The 22,375-nt window shown below is 43.8% G+C and overlaps 2 protein-coding genes across 2 annotated transcripts in view; one reads left to right on the forward strand and one right to left on the reverse strand.

The window, feature by feature from the left end:
- The window catches only part of LOC124485672 (inactive dipeptidyl peptidase 10-like), a 42,547-nt gene extending 26,657 nt beyond the window's left edge, over window positions 1-15,890 (forward strand). Inside the window, exons 6-26 of the mRNA XM_047047419.1 lie at window positions 329-381; window positions 651-732; window positions 3,654-3,774; window positions 4,786-4,940; window positions 5,878-5,975; window positions 6,305-6,428; window positions 7,360-7,398; window positions 7,589-7,696; window positions 7,910-8,001; window positions 8,258-8,305; window positions 8,819-8,940; window positions 10,878-10,922; window positions 11,900-11,998; window positions 12,082-12,151; window positions 12,773-12,967; window positions 13,230-13,284; window positions 13,489-13,588; window positions 13,957-14,015; window positions 14,596-14,668; window positions 14,985-15,058; window positions 15,469-15,890. Of these exons, the coding sequence (XP_046903375.1) occupies window positions 329-381; window positions 651-732; window positions 3,654-3,774; window positions 4,786-4,940; window positions 5,878-5,975; window positions 6,305-6,428; window positions 7,360-7,398; window positions 7,589-7,696; window positions 7,910-8,001; window positions 8,258-8,305; window positions 8,819-8,940; window positions 10,878-10,922; window positions 11,900-11,998; window positions 12,082-12,151; window positions 12,773-12,967; window positions 13,230-13,284; window positions 13,489-13,588; window positions 13,957-14,015; window positions 14,596-14,668; window positions 14,985-15,058; window positions 15,469-15,606 (1,950 nt within the window). The 3' untranslated portion in view covers window positions 15,607-15,890. The remainder of the gene's footprint in view (window positions 1-328; window positions 382-650; window positions 733-3,653; window positions 3,775-4,785; window positions 4,941-5,877; window positions 5,976-6,304; window positions 6,429-7,359; window positions 7,399-7,588; window positions 7,697-7,909; window positions 8,002-8,257; window positions 8,306-8,818; window positions 8,941-10,877; window positions 10,923-11,899; window positions 11,999-12,081; window positions 12,152-12,772; window positions 12,968-13,229; window positions 13,285-13,488; window positions 13,589-13,956; window positions 14,016-14,595; window positions 14,669-14,984; window positions 15,059-15,468) is intronic.
- A 3,161-nt stretch (window positions 15,891-19,051) lies between these two features.
- The window catches only part of LOC124485676 (inactive dipeptidyl peptidase 10-like), a 28,069-nt gene continuing 24,745 nt past the window's right edge, over window positions 19,052-22,375 (reverse strand). The window contains 8 exon segments of the mRNA XM_047047423.1: window positions 19,052-19,286; window positions 19,758-19,831; window positions 20,216-20,288; window positions 20,557-20,615; window positions 21,174-21,273; window positions 21,471-21,525; window positions 21,682-21,876; window positions 22,260-22,329. Of these exon segments, the coding sequence (XP_046903379.1) occupies window positions 19,152-19,286; window positions 19,758-19,831; window positions 20,216-20,288; window positions 20,557-20,615; window positions 21,174-21,273; window positions 21,471-21,525; window positions 21,682-21,876; window positions 22,260-22,329 (761 nt within the window). The 3' untranslated portion in view covers window positions 19,052-19,151.

Genomic DNA, 22,375 nt, shown 5'->3' on the forward strand with positions numbered 1-22,375 from the left:
TCTCTCTCTCTCATCCTCTCTCTCATCCTCTCTCTTGCTCTCTCTCTCCCTCATCCTCTGTCTTTCTCTTTCATTTCACCAGGCTTTCAGAGGAAGTCGGAGGGGTTCCATGATCAGTTTTTCAGTGGGAATTAAAATGTCTGGTCCTGCAGCTGTCACCCATGCAAATTGCATTGTCCTCAGAGTCTCTCTGTGAAAACAGCCAGCAGCCTCGTTTTGTTTCATGCTTTTTTCTTCCGCTTTTATGGCGTTTTTATCAGCAAAAGCTGACTCCCTCGTTAAATCTTTCATACCTTAATTGCTTTTTTGTGTCTGTTTTTTGCTCTAGGTTTACCGTCATTCCTACATGGCCTCCTATAGCATCTACAACATTCACACCAGGTGAGTTTGTCTTGTTTGCCATCAGGCAGGTAGATAAGGATGTAGGTAGGGACTAGAGAACGTAGTGGGTTCACGTACACAAGAAGATCCCCTTTTTGACCACCACCTGAAAAACACAGTCAGCACACAAAAGAGCATGGAATCAATTCCAGTTGCATGTCTTCTGTGAGGTTCATTGATTGTGAGTGAATGTGCAGGCCCCCGGAGGAGCGACATGCTCCCTCCCGTGCTCTAGAGGGCAGTGTGGTGATGTCTCTGTTGTTTCTCAGGGAGGTGTGGGAGCTGGACCCTCCAGAGGTGCTTAACTCCGTCCTGCAGTACGCTGCCTGGGGTGTCCAGGGCCAGCAGCTGGTGAGTCCATACAGCATTACTCACTCCTGTCACCATCGCCACAACGCCAAGCGCTAGAACTGGTCACACGCACTGACGACCTGCAAACTGTTTTCGCTTGCGCTTGCAAGCTGGGAAGAGGGATTCAACTGACTGACAGGAAAATAAGTTGACTTTTTTTGTTGTAGTTGCATAAAAAACATGCTTATGTGAAAAAGTAACTTCCCTCCAGCGCCCAAAAAAAGTAGTGAGAAAAAAAGTAGTGAGTAAAGATATCCCTTTTTATAATGGTTGCCGTGGGCCCTTATGTGCAAATGATAAAAAATTAACCTCTAAATTGCTCAATAACAATTATCAGAGATTGTAGAAATCTTACATTTCCACACTATTCTTTTCTCCTGTTTTTAGTCCTTGGGACAATTCTTATCATCTTCCTCTTGTAATTGCTTTGTTAGATTGAATTGTTCTACAATTGAATCCCCACAAGGAGTTTGCTCTGAACTTTTAATTAGAATGTGTTTTGATTGTGTTGCAAATCATGCTTTCCATTAAATACACAACAATAGCATTGCGGTTTTCATATCTCTTACAATGGCAGAATTTGAGTTTTCATACTCCCTGTTGTAGGCTATTGTCTTTAAGTCCAGCCCCTCTTTTTCTATCTGACAATCAAAAACATTGTAGGAGAGAGTCTGATATGGAATTGATTTGTTAAAAGACCCAGTCCACTGTCAGTTGGCTGTTGGTATCGGTTGGCTGCAGTTGATTAAGAAATAGGCTATCCAAACGTTTTGTGTATTATGTGTAGCCTATTCATGAACAAACTTTGTATCATAGCCTACTAATGGAAAGCGGGTTCTAAACACAAATTACACAGATTACGCATCCATATATGCCTACTGACAAAAAATAGGTTTGTAATGAACCAGGTTAGGCCCACACTTAAGCCACGAAGAAACTAAAGTGAGCGATATGCTACTTAAAACACGACCCTGGTTCTGCTTCAGTCTTGCTGTGGCTAGAGAACCGGTGGCGCTTAACGCGTTCACGAGCAAGTCATCCCCGACGGGAAGTCTGTCATGCTACCAGCTGGCTGACAGGGCTTGAAGTGGAACAGAAATCCCCACCGCCTTCGCACTGCAACCGTACCTCTCATATTCACAAAGAGTAACGTTAATTAAATGATCGTTTCATTCACTCAGACCTTTTTCATTTGTTTAGACAGATGGGGTAACCTTATTGACAGCAAACAAGCTGAAGTATATTAGTGTCCTCTTGTCCACATTTGGAACATTCAGCACGGTTAATGTGGGCATTAAATCAAGCTCACCTCCATTAGAAAGCCATTATAGTGATGAGGGGCGAGGTAGACGGATGCGTTGGCTTTCCAGACTGAGAGTGGCACAATCGCATGCAATGGCATCATTAGCCACGAGTGCGTCTGATGAAACGAAAATGCTGCTTGTTTTTATCACAGATCAAGTTCACTCGGTATACCTACGACCCTAGGTGTTTACCGAGGGCTACGCGCTGTAGATAGCTCATTCTCAGTCGAACAGTGTGTCAAGGCAGACAACAGCGGCCAGTGCTTGCTCTCTCACTACCGTGTTTAAGGTTGTGTTTAACACCTGCCACACCGTCCCCGATACCTTGAACATACTTTCATCAAGGCCGGATTACCCATTAGGGCAACTGGGAACTTGTCCAGGGGCACATAAAATCTAAGGGGCCCTGGACAACGTCAACTAAAATGTTAAATCAAGTTATGAACGCAGTCCTTACTTTCCTTAATGTGAGCACTTTATTGCAACTCGTTCGATCAAAATATTATGTTAAATCACGTCAAAAACTATGCTTGTGTAGTCTAGTAGCTGCCTGCACAAATTTCGTTTGCGGCTTGCCAGCTGTACGCCGCAGACACTGCGAGCGAGAGTCACGTGACTTGAAGCGCTGCGGCAGTAGGAGAGCGTAATAGTATAGGAGTGTTGGCTATATGATCTTGATGATAGCGACTTTGCGATTGTTTGGCTGGGGGAGGGGGGGGGGGTTTGAGCCTTGTTGCCCAGGGCACAGAAAATTGTTAATCCAGCCCTGACTTTCATGGGATTTAGTATTTGGAAAGAAGAGATGGACTATTTTCAGCTGCCTCTATTATTATTCGACCTGTTGGCATATATTGACATTTCTGTCAATGTTGTTTCAAAAGTCAGCCGTAATGCATTTTACTGTAAAACTGGTGTTATTTAAGACTGCTCCATATCTCTCCCCGCCAGCAAAGAGTAGGCCTACTTTGCAGGTTCCGTTGAATAAATATATGCTAATTATGGTACTGTATGCACAAATCAAACAAATGGAAGCAGTCATATGACTAACAGCTAAATAACAGAATTTTAAGTAAGGTTAGCCGGCTATTTGGAAAAAGTTATTGATTATTGATTCTGGGAAATAAACATGTACCATCGGAATCTGGAGAAACATTGTTCAGATCCCATGCGAGGGTTATTGTTGCACTGTAGTCGTAGAGATGTGGTTATCTGGTGTGTCTGGTAAATACAGGATGTTGGACTTGTTAGAACTTCGCACTTCTGATCCTTGATAATTCTTCTGTATTTTTCTATAGGATCTATAGAAATATAGGATTACTTGCTTCTGATAATACGGTCTGCAAAATGAATAAATTATACATCTAATTTGTTTGTGTAACTGTGGTAGACTGGCCCAGTTAATGAGATCTGAAATCTGCTTGTATATTTTTACATTGAATTTATATTTTCTTCTCAGAACCTAAATAGTGCAAAATGTACCTGAGTGACTCAAGAGGTTCTCTGGAAAAAACATTTGTCAAGGATAACAACCGTTTTTGAGCCAGTCAGTTACAGGACAAACTGTACCACAATGAGCCATGGACAACATCAAGGATTACTGTGTGTTTTGCCCCCTAGATCTACGTGTTTGAAAACAACATCTACTACCAAACAGACGTCAAGAGTAACTCCTTACGACTGACCTCATCAGGGAAGGAAGGGGTGATCTTCAACGGGGTTGCTGATTGGCTGTACGAGGGTGGGTCATGTTCCTACGACATCATATCAATCATTAAACACCTTGTGGTGTTCATTGCATGACATATTATGAATGTTCTTATTATTTGTACATTATGGTCTGACTTTGATTTTGACCAACAATTGATACCCAGTTCTTATGGATAATGGAGGTATCAAACCAATGTTTATCTAACCTACGTGTAACTGGCACTGATTACTTTTTATCTATAATATGTAATATCTGTTTGTGTGATTGAGAAGGCAGAGCAAATTTGGAAGCTTCACTCTTGCTCATGTTCCTTTTGCACGAGTGAAACAGTTAAATCTCCCATTGTGCTGAATGGTCCAATTTCCCTACAGCAACACAGGTAGTACATTACTAAAATAATGAATTCACAAAAAGAAGTTTATCCCAAATAATGATCAAATAGGAATGTCATCCGAGTGACAGATTTGGATAGAGAAAAGCTCATTACATTTCAGATAACTGCCCACTATACACTCAAACATGGGAGTCCAATAATGAGATTATAAAATGGTTTCTTAAAACAACCACAATAAGTGGAAACTGTATTATGTTGTTTTTATACATTCATGTGTTTTGTTTCCAATCTGGATGCTTAGATGTCTGATAATGCTAATTAATGCAGCTTTACATTTGTTCTGTCTCTGTCTAGTGTGCCTGTCATTCTCATTATTTATCTTCCTCACATACTCACTCCCTCTCTCTTTCGTAAAGTATTTTGAAGCCTGAAATCCACTTGTCTTAATACCCCCAAGTTAAGTCAAAACAGGTTTGTTGCCTGTAACAGACAAAAACAGTTAAGCACACTCGAAAATAATGAAGGAGCAGTCACAATAGTTCAGCTATTTACGGAGAGAAAATGCATAGAGTACATGTGCTCCAATTCATATCTTGTACTGTACAGGCCATTCACCAAATAATAGAGGTTGAGTTTCTTGCAGAGGGCCCGTCCAGAACACTCCCACGTGAAGCTTAACGGTTCTGCCTGTGCCCCTCTCTCCTCAGAGGAGGTTCTCCAGACACATGTGGCCCATTGGTGGTCTCCAGATGGAGAGAGGCTGGCTTTCCTGGTCCTCAACGACACACTGGTACCCAACATGGCCCTGCCTCGCTTCACTGGCACCATCTACCCAAAGGGGAGGCAGTACCCCTACCCTAAGGTAAGACAATATAAGAGACTGGACTAGAGTAGACGTTCTAAATCAACCACGACAGTCCTGAAATACTTACGGCAATCTTTTGGGTAATTCTCAGCTCTTTGGGCCAATGTTCCGCACAGTACCAGAGAGATTTGCACCTTTTGCCATGAGTTGTTCAGTCCTGTACGGATCCCCCTGGTCATGATTGCTAGACTGGCCCCAGCGTTACTTTGTTTAAAAAAAGCACATACAACTACAGCCACTCAATAAATTCCGTGTCTAATCACCAGATTACCATGAACATCACTGGTACCGCTCTAAACACCCCAAGGTCTGCCCTCTCTCAGGGTGGGATACATTAAAACAGACATGACTTGAGACGGCCCTGAGAAACCGGGCCAGAGCGTAGCTCCCCACCAGCTGTCCTCCTCTCAACACCAAACACCCCTCACCATGCTCAATTAAGCTAATGACCAAACAGCGGCTACATGAGTAATCTGTTGTGCTGTTGTACGTCCGCCCGCCCCCACAGCCTTGGGGCTCAGTGTGTGTGCTGTCCAAGGTTAAACTGGACACGGCGCTGCACACCGAGGGGGTGGAAAGCGACAGCATGTAGACAGCTACAGCATACAGCTACAGCATGTGGACAGCTACAGCATACAGCTACAGCATGTGGACAGCTACAGCATACAGCTACAGCATACAGCTACAGCATGTGGACAGGCAGGTTTTCCTACTCGTGTTTAGACCGTCCTAACTTACTGAGAAATAACCTAACTGTTACATCTCAGTGAATAATAAACAGACGCTCACATGGGTATCGGATGGACGTAAAAGCCATGGGGTCATTCATAAATGATTCTACGATGAAATACACGATCACGGACACAGCGAGTAGAAATAAGACGATGTTTCCACTGGTTTAAAATCTGCTCTAACACACTGGGTGTACACACAGGCTGGATCTCCCAACCCCACTGTGAAGCTGCTGGTGGTGAACCTATACGGCCCCACACATACACAGGAGCTTACCCCCCCGGACAGCCTGAAACTGAGGTGAGACTCAGGGCTGACCACCCGCCTGACGCCGTCACACCTGCTAACAGCTTGATACACAAACACAGACAGACAAACCATGACAGGTAACCATGATTGTTCAATTTATGACTCATCTCATCAAGATTGTTTCATCATCGATCGCAGCAGGGGAAAGCCTCAGGGCGTTTGTAGTGTACACATTCGGGAGAATCATCCTCACATTGGACGCAACCGAGCAACTGTTTTTGGAGATGTGCATAAAAGTACTTAAACAGTAGCTGCTCCATGATCTGCACCACGACCCAGGAGGGGAAATGCTGTCTGATTATGCGGTTTCTACTTGACAGGGAACACTACGTGACCATGGTTACCTGGATCAGCAAAACCAAGACAGCAGTCAGGTGGCTGAACCGTGCCCAGAACATCTCCATCCTGACCGTGTGTGACACGACCACAGGAGCCTGCGTCAGGGTGAGCAAGTCACGGCCTTGCCTCGTCCACAAGCTGCCTCACAGCTGCCTCACAGCTGCCCTCACCTGCCCAACCACAACAGAAGGGAACAGAGTCAGTGTGACATTAGACGCGGGATCGTTTTGAATACGCTGCTTTCACAGTTGGGAGAAAAGCAGTGGTGTTGCATCCCTCTTAGCTGAGGTGACTAAGCTTCGCTTCTCTGGAGAAGAGCGTCTGCTCAAATTAATGACAAATGTAAATGTATTCAGCTGCCTCTCATTTCAGTATTTTTTTGTAGTATTGTCAGATGGTTTAAATGGAAGCCTTGATTTATTTTCTGTGTGTTCAGAATGGAAAAGATGCTTTTAAATAAGACCATTGTCTTTCTTTCTGTTTTATAAAAACACCAATGCGGAATCCATTCTAATCTTTTCACTGTATTTGTTTGAATACTGATGTGGATACTGCTGTGCGGTGGTGCGGTGTATGCCTTGGGTGAGGCTCACCGTGTGATCATGCCACGCTCCAAGCTGTGTCTGTGGCCAGGCAGGAAATAACAGACCTCTCCCTTGTGGAGACAGTGTGGGGATATTTGGGACAGCGTCCAGCTGTACTGTTCCAGGGTCAGCTACCACAGACGACTAGAGCACAAACAAACACGGTTGGCAGCCAAGAAGCCGCCAGGCATGGGCTTCGACTCAGTATGTCTGCCAGGCCTTTGGTCTTTTTACTGTGATGAGTTTTAAACGAGAGGAAAAGGACTCTGAATGGCTCTCATAATGGCAATTCTGAAGTACGGCAGCGAGGAGTTTGGAGGACTTTTGGTGTGTTTGTTTTGGCGCAGCAGTACATTTTGTCTGAGCGATAACATTCGTTTAGTTCTGGCTCCGGTTTAAGTGAATCGAGTCGGGAAATGTTCATTCGTAACGTTTCGAATGTTCTATTTCAGAGGCATGAAGAAACGTCAGAGCTCTGGCTTTCAAAGCAGGTAAAGCATCTTTAGGCCTGTCCCTTTCTTTCTGCCCACAAGTTATTCACAGCCACACACTATAAGTTTCACTCCGCTGCCTGAATCTCAATGTACTTCCACAATTGCCTGCTTTGGTCGGTTTTCTATTCATATTTTCAGGGTTCTGTAATCTCACAGGAGCTGATGGTATTGTGTTTGGTTCCTTTAGAACCAGGAACCGGTGTTTTCCAAGGACGGCAACAGATTCTTCATGACGGTTCCTGTCAAGCAAGGAGGCCGTGGGGAGTTCCATCATATTGCCATGTTCACCACTCAGGTACAGTGTGGCTCACAACTGGCTGGAGGCAAAAGAGGGGGGGTTCTGATAGAAACCACCATGGTGACGGCTCCTCCAGGTCAGAGGTGACATCTCCATTGTTACGGTTCAAAGTGTGGTAGACTTCTATTTCCACAGGGAAAAAGAGAGATGGCGATCTTAATTAAGATTTCAAAATGGCTAACTTTCCGGAAAAAAAATAATCTTGTCCAGTTCAGAGCGGATCAAAATGAAGTTCGCCATCTGACATCAGGAAACTGGGAGGTGACGAAGATCCTGGCATACGATGAGACCAACGAGAACATGTGAGTGTCGCTTCTGAAACACTGATACGGTTCTGCAACCAGTTTCAAATCATACATACGCACTACAAGAGGAATAATTTTTCAGTGCATATTCATGAATTTCAATTGGCAAATCATGTCTTTGTTTAAGCTGGAGCTTGGGTTGGGTTCAGACATGAAAACCAGGACGCCTGTAGAGTTTGAGTCTCTCAGACTCTGGTCTGGACAAAAATGTGGGTCCTGAGACTGTTACTGAACCTCCTGTTGTTCTCATCAGATATTTCCTCAGCACTGAGGGATCACCACGGAGACGACAGCTGTTCAGGTGACAGATTTGATATCTTCTTCCTGTTTGCCCTTCAAGACAACTACCTAGGTTATAACCTAGTATGTTGATAATCCACTATTCCTGTGTCCTGTAGATGAAATAGCCCAACACTGTATAACGTAACAACAATCATTTTCATAGAAATAAACTGTAATACTGTACATAGGCAGTAATGTCTCTACAAAAATCTAAATGACTTTCAAGCTACATTATCAGAAATCAAATTATTGCGATATCTGAAATGGTAATCTGAAACCAGTACTTTAAATCCGATGTACTCGTATTGTCAGCGAAACTTTGGTATATTAAAAAGAAATTGAAAAGTAAAACGTCAGCGGTGCTATTCTTCGTTTGACAAAGGCTGCTGAGTAGGGCTAGAGAGCAGCTCCCCCTCAGATCCCAGGATGTCTGCTGAGGACACTGAAAGGCTGACTGGTCTCTCCTGTCTCCTCTCTCCTGTCTCCTCTCTCCTGTCTCCTCTCTCTCGTCTCCTCTCCCTCTCCTCCCCAGCGTGAAGACGGTGGGTCTGTTCCCCAGACGCTGCCTGACGTGTGAGCTAAATAAGGCTCACTGTCTGTTCTTCGCTGCTGAGACCAGCCCCAGTAATCAGCACGTCCTTCTGCACTGTAAAGGTACGCTGGCGAAGCATCAACTGGGACACCGTTTCTTTTACCTCTCTACTTCAGTCTTTATCCGGTCCAAAAAAAATGAATGGCACGAAAGACAGTGTTAATTATTAGTATGATCAGAATCGATACCATCATTTTTGTGTCATACAGTGAAAAAAAAAAAAAAAAAAAAAAAAAAAAACATTAATTATTCTTGCTTATCATGTCAAACTACTGAACTGTACCCTACCATACTAAATACACAGTTCAGCCCTAGACGAGTGTCTGTTTACAGCAGTGAGCGTGGTAGGGAAGGATGGTTAGCTCAGCGCTGGCTATGTTAGCATTCTCTCCCTGTCCTCAGCAGACCCTGACCCACCGACTGGTCTCTAGGTCAGACCCTGTTGCTAGGTTACACAAGTGGCAGCCATCAGCTTTCTTACATCACTCTCCCAGTTGCAAGTAAACATCCCAACATTTGGCATTTTGTTTTCTGGGGCATGTGTTAATTAAATCTCGGATTGCTGTCATTATACCCCCCCCCCCCCCCCCCCCCCCCAAAAAAAAAGAAAAGAAAACTAGTTCTGTGAACTTCATGCATTTCGTAGAATACCCAACCATTGCTATGATGTAAATGATGACAGGTTGATATTAAAATAAACTTCAAAACCAAACGTAAACTGAAACCCAGATTTGATGGATGGGTGATTAAATTAAAGCTGAGATGATGTTGTCCCAGTTTAGTCAACCATTTTGTTTCATTGGCCCCTCAGGCCACAGTCGTCTGACGGGGTCTGTGTGCAGTAATCCATTATCACCCAGCTCTCACAGTGCTGAACTCATCACGTCCCAACAGCTAGCAGAAATTTTAAACAATTAGTGCTCCTATTTTGTTTAATTGTTTCAGATGATGTTATTAGGTCATGCATAGCTTATAAAAAATAAGACATAGTGTCCTCTGTTGTTTATTGTTTCAATTAGTTTGAACCAGATGTGTGTATACTGTGGGTCTTCATTTGTGTTTGGCCCTTTACAGTAATGGATACAATGCGCTCCCCTGTTAATGGGTTGTTAATGGATAATGAAAACAATGCCAGTGGTCCACCATCTCGAGAAGGAAGAGATATTAGTAGACTAACATGCTCGCGACAAGTGCTCTCCTCATCAAGCATTGTAAAGCTAATTAATTTCCTACTTTCTACACATCTGATACTATTGTCAAGAGGCAGACAGGCACTGAAACCGCCTCCTGTTGAACAACTCCTTCGCTGCGGCGGAGTGTCGTTTGAGAGTTTTATCTGCAATAGTGTGAATCGTAGCATGTTATCTTGCTAATGACTGAAAGGGCTACGGATGGAGAGATAAAAAGAGCTTTAGGAGTATGAAAGGAAAAAAGCTTCTACATGGTGGATCAGGGCCGGATCTGACGTGTTTACATTCTCTGCTAATGGTGGGATTGTTTAATCATTATCCCCTCGGCACGCTTCATTCAGCCTGGAGGCCTCAGTGACTGAGATGCCGGGAGATGTTGGTGGGGTTGTTTGTCGAGTGTCGGGCTGTCGAACAGAGACCGTCAGGTCTTATAAACCTCCAGTTGGTTGTCTCAGAGCAGGAGCTGAATAGAATTGACTTAATTTGACAGGCCCAGGTTAGTAGATGCAGTCTAAATGACCTTTAACCGCTGACTGTAATAGGTAAAGAAAGGGAACTTTGACATCAGTAATGCATGGGGAGGGTGTGCCTGGCACTGCTACATCCTAATGCACAGTGCCATGGTGGGACTCTGCAGTCATTAACTTGATGTATTGCTGCTCGGCTGTAAAGCCTCTGAACCTCCAGGCTGAGGCGATGGTGCAAAACTCTTATTTGTGAATTCAGTCATGAATCTGAAGCCATTCAGAGGATTACAGGATGATGTTTGATGAGCTTGAAAATATCATTCAGTTCTTATTTTCTTTCAGGTCCTGGAGCCCCTACTGTGATCTTGCACAGCCTCAACAACGCAAGTAAGAACGCACTTTAATCCCTCTGACTAGTGGGTACGTCATGAACTGCATAAAAGGAATAGCAAGTTATCTCAGAACACAGGCATTCTGCCAGACCCAACCAGGGTTAAAGAAAGACCAACCACTGGGCATCAACGTCAAAAATGGATTCAAATGTTAGGCTCTGCTAGGCTGTCTGCTTTCATCTTCCCTTGTTAAGTATTTGAAGTATTTACGTGAACCTCAACCTCCCCCTTTGCCTTAATTATTTTTATTTTTCTTTGTGCTCTTCGTGTCTGGATCTATCAGTGGTTTGTCCAGAGAGTCAACAGCTGTGCTGGAAAAAGACAAGCAATTTGCCTGAGGTTATTTGGTTAGGCCTACCATCCACAGCTGCGAGCTCGAGGACACTAGTGGTTTCATAATGAGACACCTATTGATTTGGGGTTTTCTATTAAAAATGCTGGATGAATTCCATTCCATTTAGTTTCCTCTCAGATGGCTGAAACGAAGGACTCATCAGGGATTCATTGTTTAGCGCATTTGGAGAACGTAGTAGGGAAGCTTTTTCAAACCAGCACTGACAAGCAGCTGCTGCAGTGGGGGGTTTTCCTGTAAGAAAGGGAACCTTTCTGCGCAACTGTGAGTCTTTTGTTCTAAGTAACTGATTGAGGATTGATTGACAGAAAAAAATGGTCAGAGGTCTTGGTCTCTCAGTTGACTCCGAGTCACAGACGTGGTTGTACTGGAACCTTCTGGAGATGGTGAAGTGTTGCTTCAAGCTGCTGCTTGACGCTGAGTTGATATTCAGTTCTGGAACAATACTGTTGCATAAAGTTATACAAATTTGAAGTTTAATAAGTTAACTTTTGTCTGGGGCCTGAGCTCGGGTTATATTTCATTCATCAAGGATAAAATAATGTTTGCAGTTTGTGGTGTGTAGTGTGTGAGTTACAGACTTTGGACTTCCATTCATAATAAAATATTTCTTCCCACAGATTACTACGTCCTTGAGAACAATTCCTTGCTCAAGGCTGCCTTGAAGCACAAACGGATTCATCAAACTGAATTTACAGCAGTTCAGATGGAACATTTTGGTGAGATGGACCATTTTGGCAAATGTCTGTCTGTTGCCTAGTCTAGGTAAACATTGTTTATAACATCTTTTCTGTGTCCCCAGACTTGCCTCTGAAGATTTCTTACCCACCAGACTTCTCCGATTCTCGTCACTACGGCCTGCTCTTGATAGTGTATGAAACCCTTTCTGGTGTCTTGTCTTCATAGTGAACTCATCTGTAGCCTGCGTCTTCTATGTACTCACAGCCATAGACATAATGAAGAGTAGACGCTGCATTGGCTGCTGGGCGCAAGAAATGCAGCTGCCATCTTGGACAGGGCAAGTTCCTAGTTGCTTAGCATCAGAATAAACAAGATGCCAGCACTGTGCAGTATATTCCTGCTCAAATCGGCAGACAATCGCAAACAGAGCTCGGGGGATTACTTTTCACAAGTAAAATGTAACATTATCATACTATTGCTTTTATTTTGTGAAAAGAATAACCATGTCCTGTATCATAGCTACATGTATGACCTTTGCAGCAAAGCATACCACGTGAAAATCAGTTCGGTATTCAGTTTGGTATGATTAATTAAATGCGCTGACAGCTCATTCCCCCAGCCAAACAGATTACACTGAGTGGAGCGGTTGCCCTTTCCAAGATGGCTGCCCACGGCTCGTCAGCCTCAGTAGGCAGTAGCGGTCGATGCGGCGTTTACTCTTTATTACGTCTATGCTCACAGCATATCATGGTAGGAATGAGATGGCGTTCCAAGTTCTTCTTCTGAGCGTGTGTGGTTGTGTGCTCTGCCAGTGACGGCTCCCCCGGTGGCCAGGCGGTGAGTGAGCGCTACCAGCTGGACTGGGACTCGGTGCTGGTCAGCTCAGACAGCGTGATCGTGGCTCGCCTGGACGGCCGGGGCAGCGGCTTCCTGGGCCAGAGGATCCTGCATGAGGTCCACCAGCGTCTGGGGACCGTGGAGGTTCAGGATCAGATCGCAGCTGTCGAGTATGTAGCCCGGAGGAGAATCACCTTCTGTTCTCCCCCCTGACCTGTACAACATCCAGGAACTCTTTGAAGCACCTTACCTCATTTTTACAATTACTTATTTTTCCGCAAAACTCGAACACTTACTCATCTCTTCAGGATTTTGTATTGTCATGACTCATGCTGCTTATTTAGAAATAAATAGTTGTTTTCAAAGAGAATGCATTCACAGCTAAGTTTTCCCTGGGAGTGATGTGTTGTAATTACACGTTTTTCATTTCAGATACATGATGAAGTTCCCTTATATTGATCGGACACGGATAGCAGTTTTTGGAAGGGTAAGATGACATTACCCAAACCTTAAAAGCTCACAGAGCAATTTTTTTCACTGCTGAAAGACACTTTGCTATTGTAGACATACACGTTGTCGTTTATTATTGCATCATTTCATTTTTCACTTTGCAATCTTCATCCTCTGGGATATAAAAACATTTATGTATTTAGTGGTAATGTAAGTAATGTCAATCTTTTTGGTTTCACAGGGTTATGGAGGCTATATTACACTAATGATGCTTAAAGCAACAGACAAGCTTTTTAAATGTGCAGTTGCTATGTCACCAGTCACAGACTGGAAACTCTACGGTGAGTTCCACTTAGTCTGAGAGATCTGATGTCATCTAAAAACTGATGTGCCACAGTAATCAAAAGGTTGTTGATAGTTTCTGGAGATTCATAACATGTTAGCCCATTTAATGTTATCAAAGACTGTGTAGAGTGTTCATGTGCATAGATAAGAACAGTATTGGGGATTATTTATTTTTTATGTCAATGCTGATGTTCTAATGCTTTCAAAGATGCAAAATTTAATGTTACAATAAAATTAAGGGAGTCTTCAGTTCTACCCAAACACAGAGGTTATGAAGTTATTAACATTATTAATATTCTGGCCTGGGCAAGGGTATCGGAAACTGTGTTGTTTGCCATCTTTGATATCTTGACATTGTCTGCAGCCTCAGCGTTCTCCGAGCGCTACCTCGGCATGCCGCTACGGGACGACAGCAGATATCAGGTGCGTTTGTTTACCTCCTCCCAAGCTTGTTTGCCGTCGTTCTCGTTCAGCTCTTTGAAAGCGTATCTCCGTAACATCCCCGACACGCCAGCGGTTAAGCCCCCGCAGTTACACTGTCACCGCCATCAAAGTCACCGGTTCAGACTCTTGTTTTCACCCCTTCCCGTTTTTTTTATGCTTTCCACTGCCGAGACTCTCATCTCCGTGGTAAAGGTGGCGCATTAGCGTGTTAGATCACATGCCACAGACACGAGCTGCTCTAAGGGGATGTCTGCCATCCTCAAACTTTCCCCTTGCAGGAGACGAAATGACATAGGAGGCTATGTCAAGCTAGCGGCCCGCCCCAAGAAGCAGCTGGAGAAAAACTGAAACACCGAAAACGTCTTTGGGGACTAAACTAGTGCAACGTTTGCAGGGATACCACTTAAGTTCTGCATCGATAGAATGTTCTGTGAAATGTACTGATGGCATGAGAGAAACATTGACTGAAACTAATCCAGTACTTGATCATGTGTACTTGATCATATCTGTGACTCTGTAACTCCAACCCCTGTCTGTGTTGTTCTCCTGTGTTCTCCAGTTCTCCAGTGTTTTGCAGAACGTGCAGTCTCTTAGAGAACAGACCCTAATGCTGGTCCACGGCACTGCAGATGGTAAGGAAAAGAGAACATAAAATCCATCAGTTGATCAAAGGTAAACCAAGGTCTTGTCTCAGGTGTTGACCTTGTTCTCATGAGGGATATATGAGGGGGGGGGGGGGGAGCTACAACTCCAAAAAACTAATGTGCTGCCAAGTTTAAGTAGGCCAATTTGACGTTTTTTACAATTGCAGAGGTATTTACTGGAAGATTCCAAACATGGCTCAAGTTAAAGCATTGTTGTCCCACACCTGCCATGTTTCCTGTCATCCTACAATTCTGCTTCACAGTTCAAGCAGAAATCTGCTGACACATTTCATTTCCCTTCCAGCCAACGTTCACTTCCAGCATTCTGCAGAGCTCATCAAGAACCTTGTGAAAGTTGGAGCAAACTACTCGATGCAGGTATGAAGAGACACCGTAGACACAAGCCACAGTGAGCGGATATCTGCACTGAATCAGGCACACCCACACTGTGAAGACTGAATCAGGCACACCCACACTGTGAAGACTGTAAATGCACGTTGTGTTATGTTCTGTTATCGACACATTCGATTATCTCCATACAGGATGTTGTGTATGGTAATCACAGTATAACAGTAGGTACTGTTTATAAGAGGTCAGGCATGTGTACTAGATACAGTATATACTATGTAATACTGGGGAACATTGTAATTTCTATCCTAAATTTTGAACAATTTTCACGCCTTTTGAAAGAAAGTATCGGCTTCCGTAAACAAATCGCACGTCGAATGCAAGTTGTTCCTTCCGATCCTGGTGTGATTCAAGCACGTGTTTCTGTTTGTGCTTCCCAGATGTACCCAGACGAAGGCCACTTCCTGTCTCAGAGGAGTCGACAGCACCTGTCCGCCACGCTCACCAGCTTCTTCAGGGCCTGTCTCCAGGAGGACGTCCTGCCCGAGGAGGAGGAGGAGGAGGAGGAAGAGGAGTAGCACACCTTCAGCAGGACTCTCCACACTGGAAACCCTGGGAGACCTCTAGGCTTTTGCCACATGGACCAAGTATTGATACAGAGACAATGAGAACAGCTGATATTGATGCTTTGTGACGTGTGTGCGAAGTGTGTGTGTGTGTGTGTGTGTGTGTGTGTGTGCGTGCGTGAAAGTTGGCGGAACAGCGGTTTGTTTGAATTTGAAACTTTGACGTTTGCCTGTGTCTGTGTGTTTGGGAGTACCTGCGTGTGTGTATGTGCATGTGTGCATGCATGTATGTGCGTGAGTTTATTTGTACGTGTGTGTGGGTGTGTTTGTGTGTGTGGGTGTGTTTGTGTGTGTGGGTGTGTTTGTGTGTGTGGGTGTGTGTGTGCACTCACATGTTGGACAACTGACGTACACCTTGCCGAGACTGTGGTAGGAACTCTCGCATCGAAAAAATGCGTCTTGAACTTTGAGGTGATCCCTCTCTCCGCGAAGCACACAGGCCTGCTGCTTCCACAGCGAGGTTGTTAGGCTTTCACCTCCACCTAGGACTGCATGGTCCTCCTGTCCCTCTCAGCTTCACGCCTGTTACCACGTTAGTCTCCTGTCGTGCCAGGCACCAGGAAGAGAGACACACACAGATGTACCCTGACTGACCTCATCCCTCTTTCTGTTCACTTCACCCGTCTTGTCGTGGCACAAAGAAATGCTCCTCTCTTCCTCTTCAGAACACATAGGCCGCACCATGACATCCACGAAGAAGTGCAATTCCCGTCCAATCCTGTCTAATCATCGCTTTCAAGAAAAATATCCATCCTCGATCATGTTTTATCATACAGGGGTCTTACGTAGACATGTGCAATGCCTTATAAAGTTCCACAGAAGAGTACACCATGACATCAGCAGCTATTTGCAGCATCACCCTAACCTGTGTCGACTCAAGTCTTTGAGGCACAAGATATCGTAGTGTCTCTAAGACGGTTTAGGTCTGTTGTAATGTCAGGTCACACATAAGTTAAAAGTCCTCCTCATGTCGGAAGTGGTCAAAAAGACCAAAATGTCTCTTAAAGTAGGGCTTGAGTAAGGTGTTTTGCATGTCTACAGGGGATTCCTAAAGTTTTGACGCATTTTGTACATTACAATACAGCAGAGTGTGTACATACATATATTTTTGAGATATGTCATATCTCATGGATAGTTTAGTCTAAAGGGAAGGATGGATTTGACCTGGATGTCTTGTAAGTCTCTCAGTTTCCCTTTTTTTTGCGGTTGTTTTTCTTCTTAGGATGGATTTTGTAATGCTTGCTCCAGTTAATTTAGGTGTTTTTAAAGAGGCGGGGGAGGGGGTGGGGTTTGGGTTATTGTGATTGTCCTCAAGTGATGATTATGAATAAATAAAAAAAACATGGAAAAAATGTAATACATTATATTGATGTGTACAGGGGCATTGACATTACACTCAACCACAAACTTTTGCTTTCAGTATCGACCGCTGCAGTCATTTGTCAAAAGAGGTTAATGGTTCAATCATCTTGGCAGAAATTCAATTATAGTTCATTGGTCCTTTCACCCTGGAACCTCATGACAAACGGAGGTTTGTTTTGCATGGAAATAATGTGATGAGAGAGGGACAGAGATAGACAGAGAGAGAGAGAGAGAGAGAGAGAGAGAGAGAGAGAGAGAGAGAGAAGGGGGGGAGAGAGAGAAGGGGGGAGAGAGAGAAGGGGGGGAGAGAGAGAGAGAGAGAGAGAGAGAGAAGGGGGGAGAGAGAGAGAGAGAGAGAGAGAGAGAGAGAGAGAGAGAGAGAGAGAGAGAAGGGGGGAGAGAGGGGGGGGTGTAAAGGGAGAGAAGAGAACATCTTGATATGTAGGTCCATATTGGCAAAACAGATGTGGACACCTCATCAAAAACCAGAATCTTTCAGATCTTGAGCAAGGACAGCTCATCCAGCTGGGTCTTTATATCGCAAATGAGCAAATATGACATATGGCACACAAACTGGATTTTACTGTGAAGATTGGGAAAGAACACCGTAAACATCTGCTATTAATATCCACATACTTTTATCTAGGAAGTTTTATCTGTAAGAGATGTTCAATTAAAGCTTCTGTAGTTTTCTCAGTTTTAAAACAAAAAAGAGGCAAAAGGATGAGCTTGTAATAATGTTTAATATGCATGTGCAAAGTATACAAATGTAGTTTACCATGGGCACCCAATATTGTACACTAATGTGTCAATCTGTCTATCTCTAATACAAATAATGGTATGTAGTAAATTCATCTTATTTGAATAAGGATTTACTCAAGCTACAGTTTTGGACATTCATATTCACGATTCTCTTGTACTATTCTGTCAAAAAACTGATTTGACAGGATTTCACAATATGTAAAACAAATTTCTTAACTATAAAAAAAAAGTGAAGTTTGGATTCAGTGTGAAAAAACCTCTCTCACTTTTAAGCTTGTCCATGTTGATTGTTACCATGATCTGTACAGATTCAACCTGAGAATGCCAATCTAGGTTTTTATCAAATCATGCACATCTAGTTGAACATAGTGTATCTGTTGTGCTCTTTGGATACAAAGTCGTAATTAATAATAATAATAGTAAATATAATTCTGTTATCAATTCATTTACATCTGAAGGAGTTTGGTGATGGAATTGTGCGCCAATGATGACCAAGAGAGTCCTGGTAGTAGATATGCCTTCAAATCCTCACTCACTTATTGCTGAATGTTTTTTAAGGACTTTATTACTAAATGCATCTTGATTACTGAATGTTGAGGTGAAAACATTGACAGAAACATTTGAAATGAAGTAAAGGCACCTGTAGAGATTGAACATGAAATGAAGGTGTGCTGTAAGTGCAATGGAACAGAGTAGATAGAAATCTTTAAATATTCACAGTAAATTACAGAAGGCCTAAATCGACTGTACTCTTTAAATGGAAAATAAACACATTGTCTCTTTCGCGCCATGACCACACTGTCATGTAGACAATTGCATTTTAAACAATGATGTAGAGTTCACTGGGTTCACAAGGAAATCATTCACCTCAACATGGCAACCATCAACCAATCCATCAACATCCATCCACACCACATTACTCTACTTTTCTGACACATGAAACACAAGTTAATCTCCAACCACCAAATATTCTTAGATGCCAGGAACGCACAACAACTAAAGATGAATACTCAAAGAGAGAAAAAAAAAGAAACATCTTTAATTTCTATTGGCCCATTCCTGTGAATGGGCCACACTGTCAGTCACAGTGTGGTCTCACGGTTTGGACCCTCTCCCAGGCTAACCCCGCCCCCCTTTCAGGCTAACCCCACCCCTCTCCCAGGCTAACCCCGCCCCCCTTCCAGGCTAATCCCGCCCCCCTTTCAGGCTAACCCCACCCCTCTCCCAGGCTAACCCCGCCCCCCTTTCAGGCTAACCCCACCCCTCTCCCAGGCTAACCCCGCCCACCACAGGAGGTCGTCAGGCGACAAGAAAGAGAAAAAACCTTCAGAGCTGCTGTTCTCTCTGTTAAACAGCTTTGAGGAGAACTTGGGCTAGTCTTCCTCCTTTGATGTGACAGCCACAGGAACTTCCTCCTGGAAGCACTGCCTGAAGAAGCTGAGCAGCGAACTGAATAGGTAGTGTCTGCTCTTGGTGGAGGAGAGGTGGTGCCCTTCATCAGGAAAGATCTAGCCAGCCAAGAAAATAAGTTTGGATCAGATGTTTTCCCTATCATTAGTTTAGAGCGTCACATCTAAAGTGCGTCACGGTTGGTGGTGAAAGTGTACTTGCTAAGACAGTTTAAGGCTTTTGCAGCTGAAATTATTAGTTGTGTTAAAGTCCGACCACTGTAATTATTACAACAAACTATCATTCCATGCAGCTTCTGTGTGTCTAGTTTGAATTGTGTGTCACCACAAACGCTTATCAGCAGGCAATAAAAGGCTGACAAAAAAATATTATAAAATAAAAATAATGTCCTCAGGGCAGGTTTAGCATCCCACAGTAGGAAACCATTTGTACTTTGTCAAATCTGAAATTATAAATGATTTAAGGCAGAGGGGGGAGGTCAGTTTGAATTATGAATGTATTACAAAGCCCCCCTTTTGTCAGGAAAATGTAATGAAACAGGCAAAAGGAGGCTGCGCTGAAGCAGTCACCTGCAGAGTGTAGTTAACGTTTGATACCGACAGCAGCTTCACCAGCTCGGCGGAGTGCTGGAAGTGAACAGTGGCTGAAAGAGATAATGGTAATTGAATCATCAGGTCCTGGCAAGACGCATTTTTATCCCAAAAGACTTGCATTGGAGGAGATTTAGCTGAATTCATTCGATAAAGACAGGACATAAATTGAGCCGTCCAGCAAGACAAACTTTGATGACCCACAGCACGAGAGACTATGGGGACGATATATAAAATTTGTATAATAAGGTATGCTGCTGCCTTGATACTCCAAACTCTAGTTTAACGTGTTTTATTAAACTACTTTAATTTGTTAAGGCACGCATTCCTTTATTTCAAACTGAAAATGGAAGTATAAATGGTCTGTTTGGTACATTGTCACGGTAACACCACAAGCACGATCAGAATGTAATCTCATTACAGTATCCTGTACTCACCATCTGCTGTGCCGTGAATAATAAGAAACCTCAGATGACTCGTTCCAGTGACGTTAGAAATCAGACTGGAGATCTGTTGCAGAAGGTGACAAGTCTGTATTAAAAGGGCAATTCAGACTATTTCTATTTACAAAGACAAGGACATTGTGAACTTCTAAAGCTTCTAAAGCACTGTATTTTTACAGAGTATCATTCTTTTAGCTCTCTTGACTGAAACTGTGGCATTTGTAGCATATTTCTGTTTAGACTGCTAATGAAAGGATGAAAAGAAACCGTTTTCAAAGAGACTTTTCTGTCCAACTCTCAGCATTCTTCAAAAATACCTTGAAAGTCTGTCTTACTTGGTGTTTGCCTTCCTCCTTAGCTGGGAATCCAAAGTAGCGCTCAGTGAAGGCTGAACCTTCAGGGAGGAACACAAACCCAAACGATGAATGTCTCACATGCCAGGAACCAAATATGATACATCTGTTCCATCTAACTGACAATAAAGGATATTTATATTATATTATATTTGACAGAAAACTGAATAAAAACAGTTGGAAGATACATAGCACTTATTTTGATGAAAAGTATACAGGCAGCTTTTAAGTTTCAAGTATCTCTGTTAATAAAAGGTATTATTAATTTGTTCAATTTAAAACTCAATATTCGAAACAACAGTAAGAACCAACGTTCACAGGACAAGCTAACATCTTCACAGGACAAGCTAACATCTTATCAGCACAGTAGTTTGACGATAGTAAAGTATAACAAATTGTACATTTGTGCAACATCTTCCATGAATTGTACAGTTGTCGACAACATGACAGCACATCAGCGTATTGGAAATGTCCTGACATTTCAGGACCTGGCCTTATCTGAGCCATCCACACGACTCCTCTGTATTGAAGAGGACTTGGAGTGAAAGGTGAAGGACTGCTGACTCGAGAGTCCTTCTCCATCTTGTCCGAGGTCTTACCGTAGAGCCTCCAGTCAGTGACAGGAGCCACGGACACCCCACATCTGAACATGGAGCTGTGGGAGAGCAGCAGCACTGTGCTGAGGAAGCCTCCGTAGGCCTGGAGGAGGAGGGGGAGGGAGGGCAGGGGGAGGAGGGGTGGGGGAGGGGGGGAGGGAGAGGGAGGAGGAGGGGCAGGGGGGGGGGGGGAGGAGGAGGGGGAGGGAGAGGGAGGAGGGGTGGGGGAGGAGGGGTGGAAGGAGGACATTTTAATGTTGGATGGACGAAGGATTTAGCAGAAGAAATGAGGCTTCTCACCTTTCCGTAAACTCCTACTTTGTCCCCATCAACATAGGGCAGCTTTGCCAGGTATCTGTGTCAAGAGGAATGGATGTTTGGTTGTGAAAACTTCATCCACAAAGGCATGTCAATGTTTTTACAAACATTAGGTAAGGTGCTTCAAAGAGTTCCTGGATGTTGTACAGGTCAGGGGGGAGAACAGAAGGTGATTCTCCTCCGGGCTACATACTCGACAGCTGCGATCTGATCCTGAACTTCCACGGTCCCCAGACGCTGGTGGACCTCATGCAGGATCCTCTGGCCCAGGAAGCCGCTGCCCCGGCCGTCCAGGCGAGCCACGATCACGCTGTCTGAGCTGACCAGCACCGAGTCCCATTCCAGCTGGTAGCGCTCACTCACCGCCTGGCCACCGGGGGAGCCGTCACTGGCAGAGCACACAACCACACACTCTCAGAAGAAGAACTTCCAAACAAGGAAGTTTCTCTGTAAGAAAGTTCTACTATGCTTTGACGAATCTGCTGTCAAGGTAAACAAACGAACAAATATCGGAACATGATAAGGATTTACAAACTGTCGATTTGTGGAGATGAAAACAGATAACTAAAGATGTTCATGACTCCCAGCTTGCTATTCCCTTTTTACAAAAGCTTCCATTGCCTCTGTGAGACCTTAGAGGAACGTCACTAATGTCTCAGGTCCATTTCTTGTTAGCTGAGTGGTACAGTGGAAGATGACGACAGATTACAGAGTCAGGGTTAGAGAGAGGGATTAGAGAGTTAGAGAGATGGATTAGAGAGTGCTACTTACAGGATGAGTAGAAGAGGATACTGAGCGGTCTCGTCAAAACCTGCCGGCAGGGTTAACTCCAGAGGGAGGGCTGATGAAAGGGAAACCCACCAATCAGCATCAGTTTTAGGCCCATT

Source organism: Hypomesus transpacificus, chromosome 23 (genome assembly GCF_021917145.1).
Source record: "Hypomesus transpacificus isolate Combined female chromosome 23, fHypTra1, whole genome shotgun sequence".
Lineage (NCBI taxonomy): Eukaryota > Metazoa > Chordata > Actinopteri > Osmeriformes > Osmeridae > Hypomesus > Hypomesus transpacificus.